Here is a 24,605-nt window from a genome sequence, read left to right on the forward strand (position 1 = left end):
AGAAAAGCTGGGCAAGAGCCCTGTTAATTCGGCCTTGCATTTACCCAGCAAATAGATAGATGGTCTGATTAATACTGATTTCGGGTTTCAGTAATGAATTCTTTATTGACTACTGCCAGGTACTTCTGGTATTTCTTTACTAACACATTTGTCTAAGGAACAACTAGCATTAAAACTGTAAAAGAAATGATAGTGGATATTTTGGTTGGCAGATCTGACATTCTGTCTTCCGCCTACAAATGTCTTTATTGAAGGAAACGGATAAACAAGAGAGATGCTGCTTCTGGGAACTCACACTTTCTCCCCTGTCACCACTCTTTCCAGCTGGACCGACAGGACCAGGTGGGCCTGGATGACCAGGAGCGCCAGGGGCACCAGGAGAGCCGTTTTCACCACGATCACCCTGTGAACAAATTCACAGGTCCAAAATAAACATGATGATCACTTATTTTAATTACGGAAATCTATTGCACGTGCGTTTATTATACCTTGCCACCAGGAGATCCATCTCGGCCTGGAAGACCATCTGATCCAGGGTTTCCCTGATTAAAAAATGAGAAAGGAAATAAAGTTTCTTAAAACCTTCCAAATGCCATTTAATCATGCATTCTCAACAGGACAATATAATTCTCAAGGGGGTGAAAATGGTTCTTGGGGGTAAGAAATCTTAGATATTACAGTGGGGAGTAGCCCTTCAAAGGGTCACAATATCCAAGCAGATAGTATATTCATGGAGGAGAGGTGACTAGAAAAATGATATCCAAAAAGAGTCTTTACAGACCTCTAATAAATAAAAGTTTAAGAAATAGTGATCTAAACTATTAATGGAAATCTACAGTTTAGTTTGCTTTAATCATTCCACATTGTATACATATATTAAAACATCACATTGTACCTTATAAATGTATACAATTATGGTTTGTTAATTATAAATAATATTAATTTTAAATTCTTTAAAAATAATAAAAGACTAATCACAGATAACTACAGAATATTTTCACTCAGAAAACATGTGAATTGTGGTTCTCCCCACTAACTTTTATCTTAATTTAGTTAGAGATAATATTTTCTCCACTAATGATTATTCATTGACTAAATATTAATGAGCAAGAGCTTTTAAGTCTATTCTAAGTTGTAATGAAAGAATTTATTAGAGAGAGAAGAACTTTGCTATGTGGCCATATTTATACTCTTAGACATTAAGGCTCAATTTCACCTTTGCTTAAATAAATTATCAAATTCTACCTGGCTGGTTGAATAAGAACTGCTACTCACATCTCTTCCAGGTTCACCAGCTGTACCAGCCAGACCAGGAAGACCTTGGGGTCCAGGGGGACCACGTTCTCCATTGAGACCATTAGCTCCTGGTTTCCCACTTTCACCCTGTATACAAAGGAATGAAAAATATTTTGTTTAACTTAAGAAATCAATTAAAATGGTGTTATCAGATATCTTTATTTTCAGGTAAAAATCTTATTTAATTTTTATTGAATTTTAAAATTAAAACTATGCCTGTTATGGGAAAAAGTTTGGGGGAGCAAGCTTGTTGAATTTTCTAACTTGCTCAGTGACTCTGGATGGCAAAGGGCTGAATAGTCACACTGATAATCTAATTCAGAATACTGTACATTCTAATCTGAGATGAACACATAGACATGATTATTAGAAGATATAATAATAAGCCATCATGAAACTAGAGGTTTATGGTGACCCTTAAAATTAGGTTACTTGTCTCTATCTGAAGAATATACACTTACTAGAAATATCATATCAATTGGATACATTTAAATATTAAATATTAATTTTATGACAATAGTACATAACATTTTGTTGAAAGAAGTACTTAAAGTGTTAAAATACGAGCCCTAATAAAAATGCAATTTTATTACCCTGTTTACCAAATGAGTGTTTTAGATGCCAAGCATGAGAATGTTATAGGAATATAATACTAGTGAAAGAGAGTCAGGAGTGCAAGATGACTTGAATGGATGGATAACTAGCATCAGCGAAAGACTTTCCTAGGTCTATAAGCTAACACTATTTCCCCCTTCAAAACTGACAATCAACAAATTGAAGAACATTCACAAGTTTCCTAAAAGAGGTGTTTCAGATGGTAATGTTGTTTTGGTTATATTAATTTATTTGTGTTTATATTCAAGGTTGGTCTTTGATATGCCCTGTTTTGTGTTCTGGAGCCATTTATTAAAATATATGCTTTTAAAAATCTAAAAATATAAAAAAAATCTCCTGGCTAATTTACTCCAATGACAGAAAAACTTTTCATCCTTGATATGGTTAAGTGATGTCTGAAGGCTACCAAAGGAAGCAAGAGTGTCGTGGAAAATGACTCTACTCACCTTGACACCCTGAGGGCCAGGGCTTCCCCTAGGACCTGGCATGCCTGGTGGTCCTGCAAGACCCCGTGCTCCAGTAATCCCAGCAATTCCAAGTGGGCCTGGAGCTCCCTAGTACAGATAATGAAGACTTAGCTCATCTTTATGTGACAATCTTTTTCTCTAACCAATTTGTGATAAAAACCAAAATAGTACAATCAACTTACAAAAATGAAGTTACTTACTGGGGGCCCCTGGGCACCAGGTGATCCCTTCTCTCCTGGTTGGCCAGCATCACCTTTTGGTCCAGACACTCCAGGGCTGCCAGGAGCACCTGTGTTACCCGCAGGACCTGGGGGACCATCCTTGCCTGGAGAACCCCCGGGACCTGGGGGTCCTGGGTTACCCTACAAAGAATTGTTTGAAATTTGAATATTTATAATAAAAAAGTGCATTTTTTTCTTTCCTTTCTTACTTCAAATAATTTTATTTGAGACTTTCTAGAGAAATAAGTAGCAATGTGTAAGTTTCTCATCATATATATATATGAATGCTCTTTCTGAAGTGTATGATGAGAAAATACTTTAACAATTACTTACATTATTACCAGGAGGACCAGGAAGACCACGAGCACCAGGGAAGCCAGCAGCACCCTGTGAAGTGGTAATATATTTTTGAATTTAGAAAGTAGAACAAACAACTATACAACAAACAAAAAGTATAATGTGTGGTATGAGACACATTGTACCTGAAAGTCATTTATGGTTTGCTTTTTCCCCTTGGAATTTACACATTACTCATGTATGAATGAGAGATTACATTTTTTACATTCTCTTTATGGATCTAGTGTCTCAAGTGCAGCTTTTATGCAGGTTGATATGAATACTTTTCAATAATAGTTAAGAGGATCAATACTTACGGGTCCACCAGGACTGCCACGTTCACCTTTGACACCTTGAGGACCAGGAGGACCCTATATGAAATGGAAGGAAGGTATGTAAGAATAGTGCCAAAATCAAAATTTGGGAAAAACATTAAGCCTTTGAAAACCAGAAACTCTATGAAGAGGTTAAAATAACTTTTAGACTGCTGGTGCTGAGATTCACACTTCAACTATATTCATATAAAGATTATACTCTTGCCACTATGACATGCTATCTCAGTATAAAATATTAAATTACTGATAAACCTTCATGTTTTTCCATTAGAACACTTAGCACTTAGAAAGGGGGGAGAGGGAGAGAGAGAGGGAAAGATAGATAGAAAAATAGATAGATAGATGATAGAGAAAGAGGAGAGAACTTACAGCAGGTCCAGAACCTCCAGGGGGTCCTGCAACTCCAGGAGGGCCTCCTTCACCTTTCTCACCCGGAGCCCCTCTTTCTCCTTTACCACCAGGCTCACCATTCTGTCCCTACATGCAGCAACAACAATCTCTCAGCTGACACTCTTTATGATATACTTGGATTATTATTATTTCTCTTCAGAATATAGAATTCTTCAGATGTAAGGAGTTGAAATAAAATTTAAAAACAAGGCTCTCTGAAGACATGACAAAGCAAAGCCAATCAGAATATTTTCATGATCAAAGAACATGACCAAGAAAGCATAAATTGTACATTATTTGCCATTAGGGATGGAGGAATTCTCTCTAAGGATTAAACATTTGAAAATCACCACCAGTAAATTTCTTTGAGAAAGACTGGGTTTAAGAGAAAATTTTAATTAGTACCATCTTATAATGGAAGAACTTACAAAAATTCAGAGTGCATTTAAATCTGTGGTGCTGCTTTAGTTCATTACCTAGTCATAAAGGCAGGACAGGTGTTTTTATTTCCATCTTTTAAAGAGCAACAATATGGGTAAAGTAAAACAAAATAGGGGTACAATAATCCTATAGGGAATGAGCAGCTAAAATGAGACTAGAACCCAAACTTGACTATACTTCTGTAATTTTTCGGCGTGATAGAGATCCTGGGCTATGGAACATGTCTGTGTAAATATTCACACTTACAGGAGCACCAGGGAAGCCAGCAGGTCCTGGAGGGCCAGGTTCACCTCTCTCACCCTGAAGAGAAAAATATCCTCCTTAGTCACAGTGAAGATATCCCATGGGGAGTGTGTGTCATTTCCTTTAGGCAGGAAATGTCATCTTATCATCTTATCTTTTCTTTCCTTTAAGCAGGAAATGTGCAGAGTAGCCAGTAAACTTCTGAAGACTTTGCCACTTCTCAATAAAATTAGGAGTAGAAAATACCAGAACCATTGATTCCTTCTGTCTCCCACTGTGATATTATTTGCAAGAAAAATAGTTTGAGAATTTTAAAGTATTTAACACATTTATATATTTATTTATTTATGTATTTCAATATATGGTAGAGCCTTAACTGAAAAATTAACTAAATGATTTATTTTTAAAAAACATTTGCTAAATATCTTTCCAGTGTCTTAAATCCTAAAGGTCAAGAATTTTAAATCCAGAAGGAGTCTCAGGCAAAGATTCTATAGGCTTAAGAAATACCTAATTACAAACATATACTACTTGTGCAATTCATGTATTTTTTCCGAAGTTATTTTGGAAACAAATCCTGATTTAAAATGGTCTCTTGTGAATGTTAGATTTAAGAAATTTAACATTCCCTTGCATGCTATATGGTTCCTGAAGATAGTGTCTCCAAATTGAGGCTCAGGGAACTGGGGGCAGAATTGCTAAAAAGGGAAGCATAAGTAGCTGCTGTCTGTGTGGGGTTAAAAAGTATGTTGCGAATGTCTTTAACACTTACAGGGCCACCACGAGGTCCAGCTATACCTGGAAGTCCAGGGGCACCACCTTCACCCTGGAAAAAGAGAAACCATGTCACTGTCTTGCATCCAAGAGACAGAGACATTTTCTTTTCATTTCCAGATAGTATTAAGTGTTACCTTATCTCCAGGCTGGCCAGCTGGGCCAGGAGGACCAATAGGACCAGTAGGACCCTAGAGGAAATAAAACTATTTTTTAATTTTGAAGATGCAAATATCATTTTCTGCATTAATCAAACAGAAAGTATATAGACACAGATACTTAATAAACTAGATAACATACTTTTTAAATTTTTTTATGGCTTGAATGCTGTGCTTTTCACTCGATGTGTAAATACTGCAGAGCTCAGTAAACACAAGACTCTTTGGGGATAACTCTGGGAGAAAATAGGGTTCAGCAGTGGTTTATTGATTCATTTATCTTTATCTCCATTGTAGAAGATGAATAGGATGTCATGTAAGATCTTACAGTAATGTCTTTTTAAATTAAAGTACATTTCTGTATTAAATTGCTTGATAATTTAAATGTTTTCTCAAAGTATCATTGTACATATTAAATTTTTCAACTTGAAATTTTCAAATAGTTGTTTTACCTATATTACAAAAGTGAAGTATTGAGCACTTTTTTTTTTACTTGAATGATGGCTTGTCTACTTAATCTGTCAAAAGTGAAGCATTTATGAATTTCTTTAAGGCAAGTATTATATAAATGTATTAAATGACTTACTTATAATCATATTTAGAAGATGTTTTCTGTTTTGTTTTTGACTTTTAGTTTGAATTATAGATTCACAGAATGTTGTAAAGGAATATGCCGGAAATTCTGTGCACCTTTCTCCCAGCCTCCCCTAATGTTAACATCTTACACAACTATAGTATAATATCAAAACTAGGAAATTGACATTGATACCATCCATAGAGCTTGTTCAGATTTCACCAGTGATACACGCACTTATTTATGTGTGTGTGTATGTAGCTCTATAGAATTTTATCCCATTTGTAGATATGCCTGACTACGACCACAATCTAGATACTCAAATGTGCAATCACCATGAGACTACCTGTCATGCCTCCATAGCCACATCCATCTCTCTCTTTCTCATTCCTAACTCCTAGCAGCCACTAATCTGTTCTACATCCCTAAAAGGATGTTATTTTGCAAATATTATAGGAATGGAATCATGCAATATGTATCCCTTGGAGACTGAATTTTCTTCACTGAGTATGTTGTCCTTGAGGTTTTTGTAATTTGCTGTGTGTACAGCATCAATTGTTCATGCCTTTTTGTTGCTAAATACTATTCCATAGTGAGAATGCACCATAGGATTACAATTTTTGAATATAAAGTCTATTAATTAGGAGTACTTGCTATATTGAATTGTGATGACTTTTAGTTTCTTAATGAGCAGCATTGATTATCTTAAATTTCAGTGATTATTTCAGATCTTAGTGACTCACAAATGCTAGTTTGTGACCTTTATCATACTTTTGAGGTTTTTTCATTCTTTGGTCACTGTAGACCTATCAAGTAGCCATAGATATAGACCAGGAATTTCATTATAAATCAAGTCATTTGGGTCTTTTTAATGCTCAAAAGGTGGTAAACTATGTAATTTATCTTGAGTAGTTTTTGGAAAAAATAAAAGTTGAAGTGCAGGACTGTCGCATATGACATATAGGTAAGGCCTGCTTCTCCTCACTGGGAATACTTACCCTTGGACCATCTTTCCCTGGGACACCATCAGCACCTGGACCGCCTGGTTCACCCTGTCAAATAAAAGCCAATGTCATCAGATTCAAAGTATCTTCAGTGAAAATTGGCCAAGAAGAGGAGTAACCCTCAGGATTTGTTGGGATATATATTGGGTGTTCTAATTCATTGTGGCTCTAGGAATCCATCTTAAATTTCACTTACTATAAAATGATAACATTAATTTTGAAAATACAGTTGATTACTTTCCAGGAGTGTTGCTTTCTTTTTTTTTTTTTTCCAAAACCTACAATGACTGATTTATGAAACAATTAAGAGAAAACAAGTCAATACCTTGTCACCCTTTGGACCAGGACTTCCAGGACCTCCTCTTTCTCCAGGCATTCCTTGCAGACCAGGAGTACCAGCAGCACCAGGTGGCCCAGGAGGACCAGCAGCGCCCTGAAAATAAGTGAGAAATAATAAATGATCAGAAGGAAATCAAATGTACTTTTTAAAGCTAGGTGAATGGAATTCTGTGGAGTCACCTTTCCTCCTTCAGGACCAGGGGGACCAGCTCCACCTCTAAGTCCTGGGGCCCCAGCCAATCCAGGAGGTCCACGTTCACCAGGGGCACCAGCATCACCCTGTGATAAAAATATGTAAATAACCATATTAGACAACCCAAAGCTAAAAACAAAACACCTTAACTTGCATCATTTTGAATCAGGCCACTAGGTTATTACATTGTGATAATTTGTATACTTATAAATAGTTGAACAGCTGTGTGGGAACTGGAAGCTTAAAAGAGTGTCCAGAAGAAAACTTGGATACTTAGTCTGCTTAAGTGTGAGCTGTCATTGAAATACTTACTATTTTATTTATAAGGGCAATATTTTAAAGTTCTTTTACCAAAACAGCTTTCCTACATAGAATCAACATATTGGCAATATTTTTCTATTTGAAATTTTAAGCTCATATTTGATTCTGTAGTGATTATGAATGTCAGAGAATTGGACCTTCCAGATTAAAGCAAATTTAATGTACTGAAAATGTCTTGAGTTTCTCTAAGTGTACTTACCAAACCTTTGCAATGATACTCTTTTAAAAAAAGAGTATTTTCACTTGATATACTAAAAATATACTACTAATCAATTGCTCTATAACATGCTGAAGAAGGTAGAGAATAAATTGAAATACTACCTTGCCTCCTGGAGCTCCAGGTGAACCGGCATCACCCTTTGGACCCTGGGAGATTTGCATTATATGATTAGGTCTATATCAGAATGCGTTTTATGTAAATATAAGCAAAATACACATTTGTCATGTTGGCATACTGTATAATTTTTCTAATCTTGAAATTATGAGCTCTCTATCTTATGATAAAATTCAAACTCTATATAATAGTTATCTTTTAAATAATTTGTCTTTGTTTTGATAATATTTCAAAACTAAATGTTAAATCTCAAATATCATGACATAAGAAAATTAAAAAGTTAATAGTTGACAAACAATTATTATATATTCTTTTTGTTTCTGAGTTTTGAAAAATGAAACGTAACTTACTGGTTCCCCAGGTTTTCCATTTTCTCCTGGAGGACCACCTGTACCAGGCAAGCCCTAGAAAGAATCATAGTTGTATCAGGCAATTACCTCAAACATGGCTTATAGAAAAGCTTCTCATATGTACACGTTTCTGCAAGATATTTGAAAAAATTTCAGTGGTCTTTTAGGGGTAGAAACATTGTGCCACTCAAAATCCAGTGACACATATGTGATAATCATATCTTACAAATCCATGTTCATCTCTCTTTGTTCTTTCAATTGCTACACATAAAAATTTATTGGCAAGCATGGTAGGATAGACTTGGCTATATGGATTTATATTATAATAAAAATAAGTGTAAGCAAATAGAATTATTTGAGTTTCATTAATTCTTTTAAAAACTTATTAATGTGCTCTGGAATGGACATGGAAGATATGCCTATCTGTTAACGTTGCCTGACATTTTATTTCCAGATGAAAGACAGACTCACAAGTTAAGCTTCAGATAAATTATAATCTGTTAGGGACACAAAAATTTGACGGTCAGATATGCCATGACATTTAAATAACAAGTTCTTACTTGTAATCCCTGTGGACCAGGGGGTCCTGTGTCTCCTTTGTCACCACCAGGCCCCTAGAAAAGTATAATGATACATTCTGTTATAAACATCCTTTAATATTTAGTCTATGGTATCCATTTCAACAGGCCTGTTGCTTAATTATAAAAGTAGTGATGTGAAGAAAGGGGAGGACCTGGACCCAAAGCACACATATACACTCTAAACTCAGTGCTAACATCTAGCTAGATAACTAGGTCAGCAAGTTGCATCATTGCTTTGGTAAACTATAATAACATAGTGTCAGAGATTATGTAATTTTTGAAGCATTCTTCCTGCCCCACCTCCACCCTGTTTTCATCTCCAATTTTATGTGAGTAAACTTACAGTAGGCCCTGGGGGTCCCTGAGGTCCAGTTTCACCATTCTTTCCAGGAGGACCCTAAAAACAAGAACAGTTAGGGAAGTAGAAATAATACATATTACAGAGAGAAGTCACAAGGTTGGAGATTAATGCATCTATTAGAAGGCTAGAAATAAATTGATGAAAGCTATATACCTGAGGGCCAGGTCCTCCAGGGCCACCTCGTTCTCCATTCTTACCAGGAGCACCCTAAAGAAGAAGTGGTCAGTATTTACTAATTCTCAAAGGGCAATAACTAATCATATTATTGTCTCATATATATATATACACATATTTTTGAGATGGAGTCTTGCTCTGTCACCCAGGCTGGAGTGCAGTGGTGCAATCTTGGCTCACTGTAGCCTCTGCCCCCCGGGTTCCAGTGATTCTCTTGCCTCAGCCTCCTGGGTAGCTGGGATTACAGGCACACGCCACCATGCCTGGCTAATTTTTGTATTTTTAGTGGAGACTAAAACAGCCTCACCATGTTGACGAGGCTGGTCTCAAACTCCTGACCTCAGGTGATCTGCCTGCCTCAGCCTCCCAAAGTGCTGGGATTACAGGCGTGAGTCAGTGCACCCGGCCTGTCTCATATGTTTTATCTGCCTGCTCCATACACACACATACAACCATAACCAATTATATATTTAGCTCCCTTCCTACATGCAATTTGATTTTCCTATACTCCTCCATGCTTTGAAGAGGAGACTGAGTTTTGACCACTTCTATACTCCACATGGAAAATAAACACCTTCCAGTCAAGTATTTATTGAAGAAATTAATGAAGGAACTCACATCATTTCCTTTAGGACCGGGGAAACCCATGACACCGGGCTGACCTCGGGGACCAGATGGCCCAGGAGGACCTGGTCGACCGCTTTCTCCTTGACTTCCCTAATAAGAAAAAATTACATTAATAAAGGTTTGATAAAGATAAGATTAAAACATACTCTATATATAGTATGTGTGTGTGTGTATATATACACACACACACTCAAGGATAGGCCAACATATACATTCCATTTTAACTGGCCTTTTAAAATGAGATTTAAAAATGTACATACGGGAGGCCCTGGTTTCCCGTCACTTCCTGGTCCTCCTGGACTTCCGGGCATGCCCTGAAGCAAAGAAGTCAGTTGTTAGGTGATTTCAAATGAAATAATACAAAATTACAACATATACTATTTGTACAATTCTGATATTTTCACTTACATGTGAAGTCTCAGATTTGCACATCTTTTTTCCTGTCTATAAAGTATCTAAGGCAAGTGTTCTATGTTTTCTTCTCCTTGAACTATCATGGTTTAAGTTTACTTAAAAGAATTTTGTTTTGTTTGGGGCCCTACAAAATATGTAATCTGATTGATTTCAGTTGCTTTTGATCTCTCTTCATTTGTCTTGCCTTTCTTCTGTCTAAATTAAAGTGTCATTCAAACAAATGTTTCTCTGTACCCTCATTCCTGGACCTCCAGGGACACCATCTCTGCCAGGTTCTCCAGCCGCTCCTCTGGGCCCTGCAGGGCCTGGAGCACCACGCTCTCCAGCGGGACCCTAAGTAGTGAAAGAAATAAAAAAAAAAAATAGCCTTCACTAACCTAGATATCAACAATATTTTGGTTACAAATAGAGAACATCATTTGAACTTTTAAAAAGGGTTCGCATGTTGCTGAAAAACTTGCACGTAAAATCAGTTATCTTAGCTTGGATTGCTGTATTGAAAAAATTTTGAAGCAAATGTGTGAATATCACATGCTTAAAACAACAGTATTTAGTATGCTTAACAATATATTTATGTGCATCTAAAATAAAATATCTTAATGATATGAAATCATATTTGCATTTAACTTTAGAGTTTTCAAAGACTTTTCAGGCATTTTAGTTTATTGTACTCTTGCAATGATGCTCAGATAAATGATTTCCAATTAACAGATAAGTAAAGGATTATCACAGAGGGTAAGTAAGTGGCTTTAGTTACAAAGCCAAGAAAGTGGCTGAACAGAGGATGCATTACATTTGGAATTTTTTTAACTCCAGTATATGCTTTTCAGATATTTAGGTTTTCATGAATGGGAAATTATATGGAAGAACTACCTATTTGTGGTGCTAGCATTTAGGAACACAGAAACTAAAGTTATTTACCTTTTCTCCTGGGATGCCATTTGGTCCAGCAGGTCCTCGGAACCCAGGGGCACCCTGAAAATAATGAAAGACAAATATTTCAGTCCAAAGGATTACAATTCTTTTTCATAATTCTTGAGTGGCAAACATTTTTATGTCATAAAGTGCTTTAAACAATATTTTTCACTGAACATTCAACTTAAGAAAAATTGGCTGTCTTACCCTGAAGGTAGTTTTATTTAGATGACAGTGATACTGTTTTTCTTTTAGATGCCCCAAGGAAAACGTACCCTTTCTCCTGCAGCTCCTGGAAGCCCATTTGCGCCAGGTTCTCCAGGTGATCCATCCTTGCCATCTTCGCCTTTAGCTCCTGGAACACCTGGAATACCAGCCTCACCCTGAAAAAAAAAAAAAAAAAAAGATGGTAAATAAGAAATTATGACTGAATTTAGTTCAAAGTTTTTGCCTGTTTACTTTCTAATTAGGTTGCATTTTTTCAAGAAATAACCAGATCTGTTGCAGTAATACTTACGCGTTCACCACGTGGTCCTGGCTCTCCTTTGGCACCATTCTTACCAGGCTCACCCTAAAGTATAACAGAGTCTTGGTTGAAAAACAGGGAGTATTCGACTAACAAAATCATCACCAGCAACACATAATTCAGTTATAAGACAAGAGTGAAGTCAATATAAATTCAACTGAACAGGAGCAAAATTTTGCTATTAATTTTTGTTGATGGAATTAAACTATACCTTTCAGTCAACAGAGAAAAAACAAGGCAACTTACTGCACCACCTCGCAGTCCAGGAGCACCATTAGCACCGGGTGGTCCTGGAGGACCGCGGGCTCCCATCAGTCCAGGAGCTCCAGGAATGCCAGCGGGACCCTAAAAACAAACCAAAGACACTACATTAGCCAAACTTGAACGTTCTTTTATGAATATCTCACTCAAATATCACAAATCTATTGTCATGCAAAATGCAAAAGAAGCCAGTAATGTGTGGATGAGATAAAGGTGAGGAGTGGGGACAGCTTACCATTTCGCCTTTACCACCAGGACTACCACTACTCCCAGGAGGGCCCTAAGTATATAAAAAACAGTTAATGTATTAATAGTAATGCAAATAGTTCGTATATATTTGAAGTTGTTTGTGTGAAAATTAATGTATTGATGAGTGTTATGCTTTGTAGAGATTAAGTGAATCCTCCAACTATAACACAACATATGAAATGTAGTCAAAAGATTCATCATTATCTAAATAGATTAGAGATAATATGTACTTGGTATAAATTATTAAATGATACATAAATAGCAGAGATTTTGAATTTGGTTCTTCTCTGAATTTTTATGATTGTGATTAGCATGGGGCACATTCTTGAAAGCATCAGAAAACTATCCCATCTTCTTTTATATAAACATAAAAAATCGTGAATTCTGGAATAGTGCAACAGTCAAAAACTATCATTTTTACTACTAATCAAAGCAGTATGTGTCACAGGAGGATCATTTTAGAGCACTAAGCAACAACTTTTTCAAAGTAATTTTCACTGATAGCCATACTGAAGCACATGCTTTCATGGAGTAAGTGTAGCAGCACTCTTCCTCCCAACTATGATACTTACAGGAGGACCTTGAGCACCAGCATGTCCCTGAGGTCCAGGTTCTCCTCTTTGTCCAGGGGCACCATTTGAACCAGGAGACCCTGCAGGTCCAACTTCACCCTAATGGTAAAACCTTATGTAGTCAGTTCCTCTCACCACTTCTACTCACTTAGCCACTTCACTCTTCAGTCCTGTTTAAACACATCTCCCAAAGGTTGGAATAGTAGGACTCTATACTGCAGGTAAAGCAAGGAATCTATCATTATACAGGCAGAGAAAAATGTAACTATGTGTGTGATTGTGTTATCAGCTTCCCAGAAAGAGTCTGGGGAAAAAAAGAAGGCATCAGAAGAAATATCAATAGTTCAATGCTAGGGACTACACCTCTTTTAGAATCAAGAATAGGGCTTTAAAGACATGTATAGATAAAAGCTATCCATTTGACTGATTTAAAAAATCAGTTGCAAGAAACAATCTAGTGGTTTTCTCTTGTCTCCAAGATATTTTTATACCCTTCTGTAGAAACTCATGTTTACCTTAGCACCAGGGGATCCAGGGAATCCAGCAGTTCCAGGAGGACCAGGAGGGCCCTAAAAAAATTAAATACAATTTCAAAAGCTCCTTTTCAAATAAGCAAAAGCTGGAATACTAGTAAATAAGTAAGCACATATAAAGAAAAGAAGATATTTATGCAGATAAAAAGATATTCATACTTTATGGATATTATGTGGAGAAACAATGTGGTAAAATAAGAAAAGAGTGAAATCTAAAATTACAAATTCTTGGTTTCTCCCTACTTTGCCATGAATTCCGTGACTTAGTGCAGGTTACTTTTCCCTAAGCGTTTGTATCCAATTTTACAACATGGAGGTAACATCTATTTTATCCATTTTGTAGGGCTCTTTAAAGTGCCACGTCTTATGTAAGATATTAACTCACATTGAGAGCACCATTAAATGTTAGCAGTTGGTCAAGCAGAATGAGTGTCAGAACCTAGATTTTGCTTATGGGCTCAGTGTCAGTTTTTTTTGTTTTTTTTTTTTTTTTTTTTTTGAGACAGAGTCTCGCTCTGTCGCCCGGGCTGGAATGCAGTGGCCGGATCTCAGCTCACTGCAAGCTCCGCCTCCCGGGTTCCCGCCATTCTCCTGCCTCAGCCTCCCGAGTAGCTGGGACTACAGGCGCCGCCACCTCGCCCGGCTAGTTTTTTTTTTTTTTGTATTTTTTAGTAGAGGCGGGGTTTCACCGTGTTAGCCAGGATGGTCTCGATCTCCTGACCTCGTGATCCGCCCGTCTCGGCCTCCCAAAGTGCTGGGATTACAGGCTTGAGCCACCGCGCCCGGCCCAGTGTCAGTTTTAATCACATGCATATATATAATATTGAGTATTGGGGCTACGATATTTTTTCACTTTTTAAATTGTACAAATGGTCAACAGAGATGCTAATGTGTGTGTTAGATATATACATATACATATATGTATATACCTGAGTGTGTGTATATATATAAAATATTAAATAATCCACAATCCATAATTTCTTTTCTTTTTTTTTTTTTTTTTTTTTTTGAGATGGAGTCTCGCTCTGTCACCCAGGCTGGAGTGCAGTGGCGCGATCTCGGCTCACTGCAAGCTCCGCCTCCCGGGTTCAAGCCATTCTCCTGCCTCAGCCTCCCGAGTAGCTGGGACTACAGGTGCCGCCACCACGCCCGGCTAATTTTTTTTGTATTTTAGTAGAGACGGGGTTTCACTGTGTTAGCCAGGATGGTCTGGATCTCCTGACCTCGTGATCCGCCCGTCTCGGCCTCCCAAAGTGCTGGGATTACAGGCGTGAGCCACCACGCCCGGCCCACAATCCATAATTTCTCATTACCCTACAACAAATAAGAGATAGAAAGTTACTTACTGGTTGACCATCACTGCCTCGAGCACCGTCATTACCCCGAGCACCCTAAAAAGAGAAGTTTACATTAAATATCTATTTAATTCTGAATGGCTGGTCATGAATAATATTTTGACTAAAATTCTGACTCAAGGGAGTTGAGTTTTCTTCAAGTACATTAAAATCTGCTTACTAATTATATACTTCAAAGTCAATATATGGTAAAGACAATTCTGATATATACAGCAATAATCAAATGTAGAAGGATTGGAATCTGTGTTTTCAGGACTGAATGCAGATGTAATAGCTCTAATTGCATATGAACAGTTAACACAAAAATTCTCAATAGAGATAATTGTAAAACATTTATTCATTTCCTTTTAACTATAGCCAAAACGTTATCACAGTATCGAGTATAATTTTGTAGGAGGGTCTTTTTTCTAACCTATTTTTACAGGCTGAAACTTTACTGAGACACTAATCTGTCACTTTGGGTTGTAATTGTGCGATGTTAGTAACAATACTCACCGCGGCTCCAGGAAGTCCTGGCCGTCCTCTCTCACCAGGAGCCCCTCTTGGACCCTAGAGAGTAAAATTGAAATATGGTCTTACTCTAATCCTGACATATGTAAGAACAGTTGGGGTGGGAGTAAAGCCACTTTTAGGTAACAATGAGGTTAATAATAAAACTGAAAATTATGCATAAGAAACATAATTACCATGGGTCCAGGAGCTCCATTTTCACCTGGAAGACCATTTTCACCCTAGATACATATAAAATATGTTACTATTTTATACAAGAGGAAGAATATATTATTGATTTTTAAATACAGAATATTATGGAAAAGCTTATGGAGCCTAGAAAAAGATATACATTTTAACAATATTAATTTTCTGTTAGTATTTTATTTACCAGAAATCTCAATTTCTGTATTTAAAAACTTAAAAACTAAAGAGAAGTAATTGATAAGTTATACTAAGATGCTCAACTATTTCTAATCTAGACTCTTCAAGTTATCAGTTTTCATGGAAGCGTTAATAGAATATCTCAATTAGTTACCATTACTCACACCTAATAGGGAAAGTTCAGGTAAATTTCAGCAAACAAGTTAAGCCTCACAATATGAATCTTAAATGTAGCTTTAATATTTAATGAATTTACTTATGAAAACGTGATTTTGTTGTGATTTACCTTTAATCCAGGAGCACCTGTTTCACCCTTTTCTCCATTTCGTCCATCGAAGCCCTAGGAAATGTATAAAAATAGCAAAATTATTAAAATCTGTTCACCTAGAATGATTGATAAAGTTTACATTGAATTTTTCTAATTGGTCTTTATAACACAACTTGCAAAATTAACTTAAATAATTTAAAACTTGTTTAAAGAGGTTGAAGATATTTCATACTGATTTTACAGCAGGAAAATATGAACTAACTAGAAAGTGCAATGTGGTCTGCTAAAAAAGTTGCCTTAACTATAGAGTAGCAAACATGAGTTTCATAGATTTTATTATAATTAAGTTAATAAGTTATAGGCACAGTTGGTTGAATGTATGAAATGTTTTGCATAGAATAAAGTTGTACAACTCAATCTATAAATCATATTAAGTCAATAAAAACATATTTCATAAAATGTTTTTATTTTTCTGATAGTGGTAGTAAGAAAATATTTTTCAAGAGTATTTTATACACTAGAAATCAACTCCTTTATTTTGCAAAAAATGGCTACTTTGGTCAACAAATAAACTTGGTAGACTTAAAAATTTCAAATTAATTCATTGACAGAATCATCCTTTTGGGCACATAATTATCCAGTAAAATTAGTTAGTCAAGTAAACATAGCCCAGTGCAATACCTTGTAAACAACTTAGAAACTCTACTTACTCTGTGTCCTTTCATACCAGGGAATCCAGGTATCCCAGCTGGACCTTTGATACCCTAAAAATAATGAATGAAAAAATATTAATGAACCTTCAAATAGAATCACAACCTAGTAGTAAAACACTTTTTGTTTTTAAGTTTAATTCAATTGAATTACATAATAGTTTTCAAGCAAAGATTACTCCAATTAATTTATTAGATGCTGAAGACTTACTGGAGGTCCAGGCAATCCTCGCTCTCCAGGTCGTCCGGGTCTACCTGATTCTCCCTAGGTAGAGAAATAAAGAATACATAAGTGTTCATGTATGACAAGATACATTGTAGACAATAAGCAAAATGATTACTTTGCATTCTTCTCACGAAGGACTCATTAAAATGGTCACACAAAATGTATAGTTGAGATCAGCTTTCTGGGTAGAAGGCATGAGGAAGACCTTTCCCACTTTGATATAAGCTTATAAAGAGATAATGCAGGTGCTTCTAATCACTGAAATAATATAACCGTTCCTCAACCCAGTGAAAAGAATTTGTCATTGGAGATTAAAAGGGAAAGAAAGAATGTCATTGAATTGAAGGTGCCCGTAAGTTCTCAAGTTCATTAAATAGTGGTATCAATTTCATCATTACAAGAGGCAGGCAAAGACACTTCCCCTCCAGTTAAATGTTATATTCAATGGATGAGTCTTCTCAGCAGTCAAAAAGCACTTTAGGGATTTTATTTTAGAATTCAACAAATGATAAATATATGTATAGGTATGCAAATACTGTATAACTACTCAAAGATTAGTATTAGCTAAAATGTTGTTAAGATAACAATATTTTGAATAACATTTTTTTCTTCTGGGATTCTGACATAAAGCATATACTGTTTAGAATACCCCAAGTTAAATTTTGCTGTATTCTTATTTAATTTTTAAAAACTTACATCTTTTCCAGCAGGACCAGATGGACCCATAGCACCAGGAGGTCCTGGAGGGCCCTGAAAATAAGAAAATAAAAAATGAATAGATTTGTAAGTTTTTCTGTTACAATTTATTATTATACAGTGTATGTATTCCTGGAAGGAACCTCCTTTTAGAAAATACTTTTAATGTTTCTCATAATGAAAATGATACTTCCTGAGTTAATATTATACCTCTATTACATCAACTTACTGTTAATAAAAATTAAAAACATCATATATCTGTATTTTATATTACACATGTGTATTTATAAATTCAAATGTATTTCTACATGTTTTGGAATATTAAATATGTCTAAATATAAAGGTATTTCTAAATTTCGTGAAATAATGTATTTAAATAATTATTTTACCTGCTTATTTACAGAGCATATCCTTCTAAAGGACTCTCTTAGATTATGTTTATTTCTACTGTCTAAGATATATGTATATGCATGTTTACATATGTAAATATATATAATTATATTTATCAGTAGATTAGATATAAGAGTGAACTGAGTGGTTACAGAAAATATATAAACAAATTTTAATTTGTACCAGCTCTGGGAAGTGGACTATTTTGATGGCTAATGATGAGAGAATTCCTTTAGTAACTAGTGTCTCTAAGATAGCTAACCAATTGAAAGAGTCCAAAAGACTTGATAAAATGCTATTTGTTATTTGCAAATTTAAGGGTAAATTTAATCTCCATTCTGTAAGGGCCTATACTTGTTTTAGAAAACAAAGGTAGGTTCCATATAGAATTATCAACTTATATATAAATATAAATTTAATTGTTACTTACTGCAGGACCAGCTTGTCCAGGTTCACCAGGGGGTCCTTGGTATCCTGGAGATCCCTAGTGAGTAGAATATGTAAATATTTTAAAAGTAACAAAATCTTCATATAATTCATTTACATCTTGACAGTAAGAAATCAGAATTGTGAATGTAATCAGCAAATTTTACTCCAGTTTATAAATATTGAGACCAAATTTTTTTCAGATCAGAATGGAGTTAATGCATTTCATTGCATTCATTGCAATCCATTGAAACTGAATGGTTTTGAACTAAAAGCCCTGTCACATGCAAATTAATGTGGTTTAATTTTACCAGGGTTTTAATTGCCAATAGTTGTTGGTGGAAAGGAATTAAATATGGAATTCTATCTTTGAAGCCTTAATCAGTTTCTTGGTTATGACTTCTCTAGTTAACTGGGATTATGCATGCTGGAATGGCTGAATTACAGCAGAATGTATACTAATTTGATTTTTCTAAAAATGAAGAAGAAAACACCACTAATGGCTATACTTACAGGGGAACCAGGATGACCAGATGTACCAGGGGGACCGGGAGGGCCTGGGGGGCCCTGGAATGTGAATTTGAATGAAAAACAAAATAAATGAATGCAAAATACACTTTGTCCAAGCTTCAAAGCAATGACACTTGCATTGTTAAAACTGTGAACAAATATATCTCATCTTTTGATAACTATTGATGAGACCTACAATGGTGATCTTAGCAAGCAAACATTACTGTAATGAAATTCTCACAGATTCCATATAAATTATTAATAAATGTTATAAAATGTTGTCCTGAATTCCTAAGGAAGGGAATTAAAAAATTTGGAAAAATTAGTACACAATGCTATGAAAATCCCTGCAATGTTAGGATTATATTGCACTGGTGAAGAAGCAATTTCTCGCTTGGCAGCCCAACTCAGTGCAGAAAAACATTTATTGGCACACTACAAATCCTATAATCAGTTATCTGAAATAATAATGTGAATCAACCATAAAGTCCATAATTATGTTGATATATCTATCACAGTTAATTGACTTAGAGATTTATATGGTCACACAAGAATCATCATACACAGGACAATTGATTTATCATTGTTCAGAAGTACAGATTAAACTAGAAAACCTTCAGCATGCTGAAAACAGTATGCTTCAGTTTTGTAACACGCTGTTTCTAAATACTGATAGCAAATTTATAAAACAATAGTTTGTACATTTCCATTTTCTCTTATAAAGACTTTCCTGAAATGTTAATAACTGTTGACTTTGGTTTTTGCTTTTTAGTAAAAAGTTTATATGTGATCAAAAATTGGATTAATAATGTGAATGAGATAGAAAGAACATGATAATGCTACCATTTTCTTTCCCAGCCTTATTAGGAATAAGCTATTTTGTACAATTCCATACAAATACTGAATTCCTAGAAGAGCAACCATTCAAGATTTTACAAACTGGAAAGATAACAAAGCTCTAAAATGCTGAGAAACATTTGTACATACAGCTGGTCCAGGATAGCCACCGAGTCCTCCTACTGCTACTCCAGACTTGACATCATATGAATCATACTGGGGAGAATAGTTCTGTGGCAAGGAGACCAAATAGATATGATCATTTTAATAGACAGTTTATAAGTCTTTTAAAAAGCATTTAGAGGTGCATGCAACATCTAGTAACCACTGATAGGTTTTTGTGTGCCAAAAGATGTGGTATGTATTAACTAATTATCTTGTTTATTCTGTTTTTCTGTAGATTGAGACATTAGATATCCTACAGAAGCATTTTCTTGTGTGATGCACAAATCTTTCCACTGTGTTAAACATTCGTTTCCCCCAATTTTTCCTATTATACTCTTACTTCAGCTATTATTTCTAAGCAGTATCTACATCATTACAAACATAGGATCATAGGCTGTTTGAGGCCAAAAGAGTCTCAAGATCATATAATACACCTTCTCATTTTGAGCAAAAGAAAATGAAGTCAAATTATTTTTCCAACACTTAATGATACAAGTGAAATTCATATCCCCTGGATTCTGGTTAATATGACTAAAAGATTCACTCAAAAATAAACATCTCCACAGAAAATAAGCCAAAATTAGTAGAAAAGCTCATATGCTTATTGGATTTCTTTGAAGCTTTTTTTAAATTCTAAGTTTTAGATCTAGAGTTAGGTTCTATTTGGTTACTAGAATAAGAATAACTTAGACAATACACTTTAGTTCTTGTTGAATTGCTTTTCGAAAAGCACTTTTTAACCTCACAAAGATTTGTGTAATATATTTTCTTATTTCACCTAATTCCATGCAGCAGCAATTTTGTCATATTTTTTTATTTGGTTGTTTTACATGCAGATTTATTTGGTTACCATGCTTCAGGAGAAGCAAGATGTGCTCTGAAGGATTAGTAAGAGCAGTTTCATAGGCAGAAATAATCCTGTTCAATAGGAATATTCACAGTTCTTCAACTTCTTTTTTCCAAACTTTTAGAGGCTTTGACATTGGTGTTAGTAGGAGAATAAAGTATAGATATAGTACTAACTAAATTATGTAGGTTAATTTTTTTGTAAGTTGATAGTTCACTTCTTAAACATAATGTGTATGCTATACATCTGCTGAGAAATCGGCAACTTTTCCAAGTATATAGAAGCAATGACATTAGCATTGAGGATGAATGAATACTTATAAAGCACTTAGAATAGTGCCTAATACACAGAATCACTAAATAAGGATTTATTAAATACATAGAATCAGAGAACAGATACAAAGAACTCATAATAGTGAGATGTAATATAGAGTAAAGAAAGAAGATGAGCTAGATAGTTTTATGAGGGGATTTTTAAAGTAACACAATTTATTATACCTGAGGACCAGTAGGGCATGATTCACAGATTCCAGGGGGGCCAGGAGAACCCGGGGAACCTGGTTGTCCTGGAATACCAGGGTCACCATTTCTCCCAGGAATACCAGGAGGGCCCTAAAAAAAGAGGTAAAAATAAATTAAATAGTGAAAAATCCTGGTGATTCAGAATCATTATCAGATTGTTGTTTCTCCACTTTATAATATTAGGAATCAATACAAGTAATATATTTTCTTTATAACATATTTTTAATCAAAATCACATGAATAATTTAAGTATAACGTATTCCTTTGCATATTGACCTATATATTTTATTTAAACTGATCATGGGGGTGAAGACATAATATGAAGTTTGGGAAATTGAAATCTTTACATATACAATTATGGATTCCCAGTCTGTTGTTTGGTGCCATTATTCAAATATGTGGTAAATAAAGAGAATGTGTGATGAAAGTTCAAATCTAGAAAGGGTATGAACAGAAAAAAAGCAAACTCTTACTAGAATTATCATTAGTATTAATTTTATTTTACTGAAGAATGTTTACTTACTGGATCTCCCTTGGGGCCTTGAGGTCCTTGACCATTAGGAGGGCGAGTAGGCTAATAAATGGAAAAGAAACAAATTAAAGAAGACACGGAATTTGCATATTATTTCTTAACCCAGATTCTAACCAATCCTTATCTTTACATTGAAACGTCCACTATTTACTTGTAATACAAACATGGCTATTTGACGAACATGACTTTCATTTCCTTTTAGGCTCCTATGATATAAGAACTATTCATGTGTCTAAATATGAATATTGAAGGTGCACAGTTTATCTTTGAACTCACAGCAGTTGGAGGCTGTGGGCAAACTGCACAACATTCTCCAAATGGAATTTCTGGGTTGGGGCAGTCTAATTCTTGATCGTCACATATTATGTCATCACAGAGAACGGATCCTGAGTCACAGACACAAATTTGGCATGGTTCTGGCTTCCAGACATCTCTATCCGCGTAGGACTGACCAAGATGGGAACATCCTCCTTCAACAGCTGAAAAACAAGTTAGATGACATGAAGTTTCCTCAGGTTTTGCTGAAATGTGATTTTTGTTACTCTGTCAGGACTACTAACAATAGCCAAAGTTGAAATGGTTTGAAACAAATAATTTCTTCCTTTCATTAGAAAATTATATTTGTCCTACGTAATTTGCTAAGTAGCAAGGATTTAATTAAAATATCATATCTGCTTATTATCATAAAATTGGCATACCATAGTCAATTTTCCTTAAGACCAACAGGTATTTTAATTTCATTTATAGTAAGAATTAATATCAATGTATATCACACAAGCATTTAAACATTTATTTATTAATGGCACAATTGAAAATAAGCTTTTCTACCCAATTGCTATTCTTTGCCTTAACAGCAGATGGGAGCATTAAACTAAAAAGATTATTTTGTCACTAACTCTGAAGACTTTCTGGATTTTATTAACCTAGTTGAGAAATTCAGGGGAAAACTGAGCTAATCTTGGCACCATAAAACTCTACCAGATTTTCCTGGGAAAGCTTTAATAGAACTTATTGTGCGTATCAAATGTCACTGTTAGCTCTGTTTGGCATTACTCGGTCAACATGATATGACATAATACATTGTATATCCCATATGGATGTAAAGACATTTCCAAATCACCAAAAAGAAAAGAAAAAGATGTTTTTAAAATAAATATTGGCAAGGAATAGGTAAAAATAATAGGGAAAATATGAATCATAACCATCTGTATTTGTGGCTTAAAATGGTAAAAAAAATTGCTTCAACCAAAATTTTAGACTTGCTTCATAATTATATACAAGGTACTGAAATTTCAGCAGCTATTAACTATGAATCAGCTTAGGAATTGCCAAAACAAAACCTAGTCTCAATTCTTAAAGCATTAGCTGTGTATTGTGGTTAAATGCAACTTTAGTTCTTGACGATTGGTATGATAGTTTGCCAGTAATTAAGCAAATAAATAAGTTTTTAAGCATCTGCAAAAATTTTTGCAAACAACAAATGATGTACTGTTCAGTAATTTATATTTTTGTGAGACAGTGAAATTTTTATTTTCTCAAAGCCAAGATATTTAAAATGTCTACTGAAGGAGGCCTGCTTCCGAGTAGGCAAGTAGTTCAAAATTAGTTTTTGCTGCCTAGTGGTCAAGAGGCCTTTTAGAGGTCCTAAGATTTTTCCATCTGGGCACGACATGCAGCCACAAAAAATCACCTTTTCAAGTTCTTGTTTCTATATCTTCTCTCTGTCTAGGGTAATAATAATTTAGGTTTGTATTTAAGTGAGTTGAAATGTTTAGCTGATTTAGTAAATGTTCACCAAAAAGCATTTCAAAACCTAGACTCTAGGGAGTACTGAAATTGCTTCCCCCTCTCATTTCCATTTATGTGTTCTGATACAAATTTAATGATATTGTACAACACACTTGATCTATTTGAGAAGATAGATAATCCATTCTTTCTTCATGTTACAATTTCTCAATGTAGTTTACAGCTAATGAAGGAAAGCTTCATTTTTTAAATGCAATTTTAAGTAGGCAAATAGTTTATTTAGAAAAGTTATTCTAATTCCTCCCCTATGTTTGAAACACATATATGAGAACATGGGATATATTTTCTATAAACATTTCCTAAGCTTTTAAAGGAGTATTTCTTAATTCTTAGTGAATATAAAAGCTGAATACCAAAATGCTTATCTCAGTGCAAATGAAGTAGGCCTATTTGAATGGTGTTATGGAAAACATATTTAAGAGAAGAGCAAACAGTCATTTACACATTGGTGTGAAGAGTAATAACATAGGTGAGTCTATGCATTAAACTCATTACAGAACTGGCATCTTGTATTTAAGTACTAAGTTCACCAGTTTGCAGAAAAGGTCTGAAAATTTGGGGTTGGAAGATTATGCCGTAAAATTACATGGAGCACTGTAATTACATTGGTTCCTTTTCTCAAAATGAACCACTTAAACATTTTCTCCAAATCAACTTTATATGAAATGTTCCTACAGATTAGTTTCAGCTCAAGATTTTCTCATTAATAATGTATATTTTAAGCCCCCCAGATCTATCCTCAAGAACATTGTTAGATTGTATGGATGATTCTTTTAGCTTTTTGCCCCTGGATCAGGAACATCTTTTCACACTTAATACAGCATATGGGTTATGAAAAA

General features: G+C 35.0%; 1 protein-coding gene across 1 annotated transcript in view; it reads right to left on the reverse strand.

The window, feature by feature from the left end:
• COL3A1 (collagen type III alpha 1 chain) overlaps nucleotides 1-24,605 on the reverse strand; it is a 38,850-nt gene that overhangs the window by 6,176 nt on the left and 8,069 nt on the right. Inside the window, exons 2-43 of the mRNA XM_010370287.2 lie at nucleotides 22,237-22,439; nucleotides 21,952-22,002; nucleotides 21,405-21,518; nucleotides 20,046-20,126; nucleotides 19,062-19,115; nucleotides 18,553-18,606; nucleotides 17,733-17,786; nucleotides 17,022-17,075; nucleotides 16,811-16,864; nucleotides 16,119-16,172; nucleotides 15,646-15,690; nucleotides 15,455-15,508; nucleotides 14,951-14,995; nucleotides 13,587-13,640; nucleotides 13,072-13,170; nucleotides 12,486-12,530; nucleotides 12,236-12,334; nucleotides 11,981-12,034; nucleotides 11,739-11,846; nucleotides 11,470-11,523; nucleotides 10,783-10,881; nucleotides 10,395-10,448; nucleotides 10,126-10,224; nucleotides 9,487-9,540; nucleotides 9,316-9,369; nucleotides 8,952-9,005; nucleotides 8,392-8,445; nucleotides 8,029-8,073; nucleotides 7,374-7,472; nucleotides 7,180-7,287; nucleotides 6,849-6,902; nucleotides 5,256-5,309; nucleotides 5,117-5,170; nucleotides 4,348-4,401; nucleotides 3,640-3,747; nucleotides 3,253-3,306; nucleotides 2,933-2,986; nucleotides 2,579-2,740; nucleotides 2,358-2,465; nucleotides 1,276-1,383; nucleotides 489-542; nucleotides 296-403 (exon numbers count right to left, since the gene is read on the reverse strand). Of these exons, the coding sequence (XP_010368589.1) occupies nucleotides 296-403; nucleotides 489-542; nucleotides 1,276-1,383; nucleotides 2,358-2,465; nucleotides 2,579-2,740; nucleotides 2,933-2,986; nucleotides 3,253-3,306; nucleotides 3,640-3,747; nucleotides 4,348-4,401; nucleotides 5,117-5,170; nucleotides 5,256-5,309; nucleotides 6,849-6,902; nucleotides 7,180-7,287; nucleotides 7,374-7,472; nucleotides 8,029-8,073; nucleotides 8,392-8,445; nucleotides 8,952-9,005; nucleotides 9,316-9,369; nucleotides 9,487-9,540; nucleotides 10,126-10,224; nucleotides 10,395-10,448; nucleotides 10,783-10,881; nucleotides 11,470-11,523; nucleotides 11,739-11,846; nucleotides 11,981-12,034; nucleotides 12,236-12,334; nucleotides 12,486-12,530; nucleotides 13,072-13,170; nucleotides 13,587-13,640; nucleotides 14,951-14,995; nucleotides 15,455-15,508; nucleotides 15,646-15,690; nucleotides 16,119-16,172; nucleotides 16,811-16,864; nucleotides 17,022-17,075; nucleotides 17,733-17,786; nucleotides 18,553-18,606; nucleotides 19,062-19,115; nucleotides 20,046-20,126; nucleotides 21,405-21,518; nucleotides 21,952-22,002; nucleotides 22,237-22,439 (3,122 nt within the window). The remainder of the gene's footprint in view (nucleotides 1-295; nucleotides 404-488; nucleotides 543-1,275; nucleotides 1,384-2,357; nucleotides 2,466-2,578; nucleotides 2,741-2,932; nucleotides 2,987-3,252; nucleotides 3,307-3,639; nucleotides 3,748-4,347; nucleotides 4,402-5,116; nucleotides 5,171-5,255; nucleotides 5,310-6,848; nucleotides 6,903-7,179; nucleotides 7,288-7,373; nucleotides 7,473-8,028; nucleotides 8,074-8,391; nucleotides 8,446-8,951; nucleotides 9,006-9,315; nucleotides 9,370-9,486; nucleotides 9,541-10,125; nucleotides 10,225-10,394; nucleotides 10,449-10,782; nucleotides 10,882-11,469; nucleotides 11,524-11,738; nucleotides 11,847-11,980; nucleotides 12,035-12,235; nucleotides 12,335-12,485; nucleotides 12,531-13,071; nucleotides 13,171-13,586; nucleotides 13,641-14,950; nucleotides 14,996-15,454; nucleotides 15,509-15,645; nucleotides 15,691-16,118; nucleotides 16,173-16,810; nucleotides 16,865-17,021; nucleotides 17,076-17,732; nucleotides 17,787-18,552; nucleotides 18,607-19,061; nucleotides 19,116-20,045; nucleotides 20,127-21,404; nucleotides 21,519-21,951; nucleotides 22,003-22,236; nucleotides 22,440-24,605) is intronic.

This window comes from Rhinopithecus roxellana, chromosome 14 (assembly GCF_007565055.1).
Source record: "Rhinopithecus roxellana isolate Shanxi Qingling chromosome 14, ASM756505v1, whole genome shotgun sequence".
NCBI lineage: Eukaryota > Metazoa > Chordata > Mammalia > Primates > Cercopithecidae > Rhinopithecus > Rhinopithecus roxellana.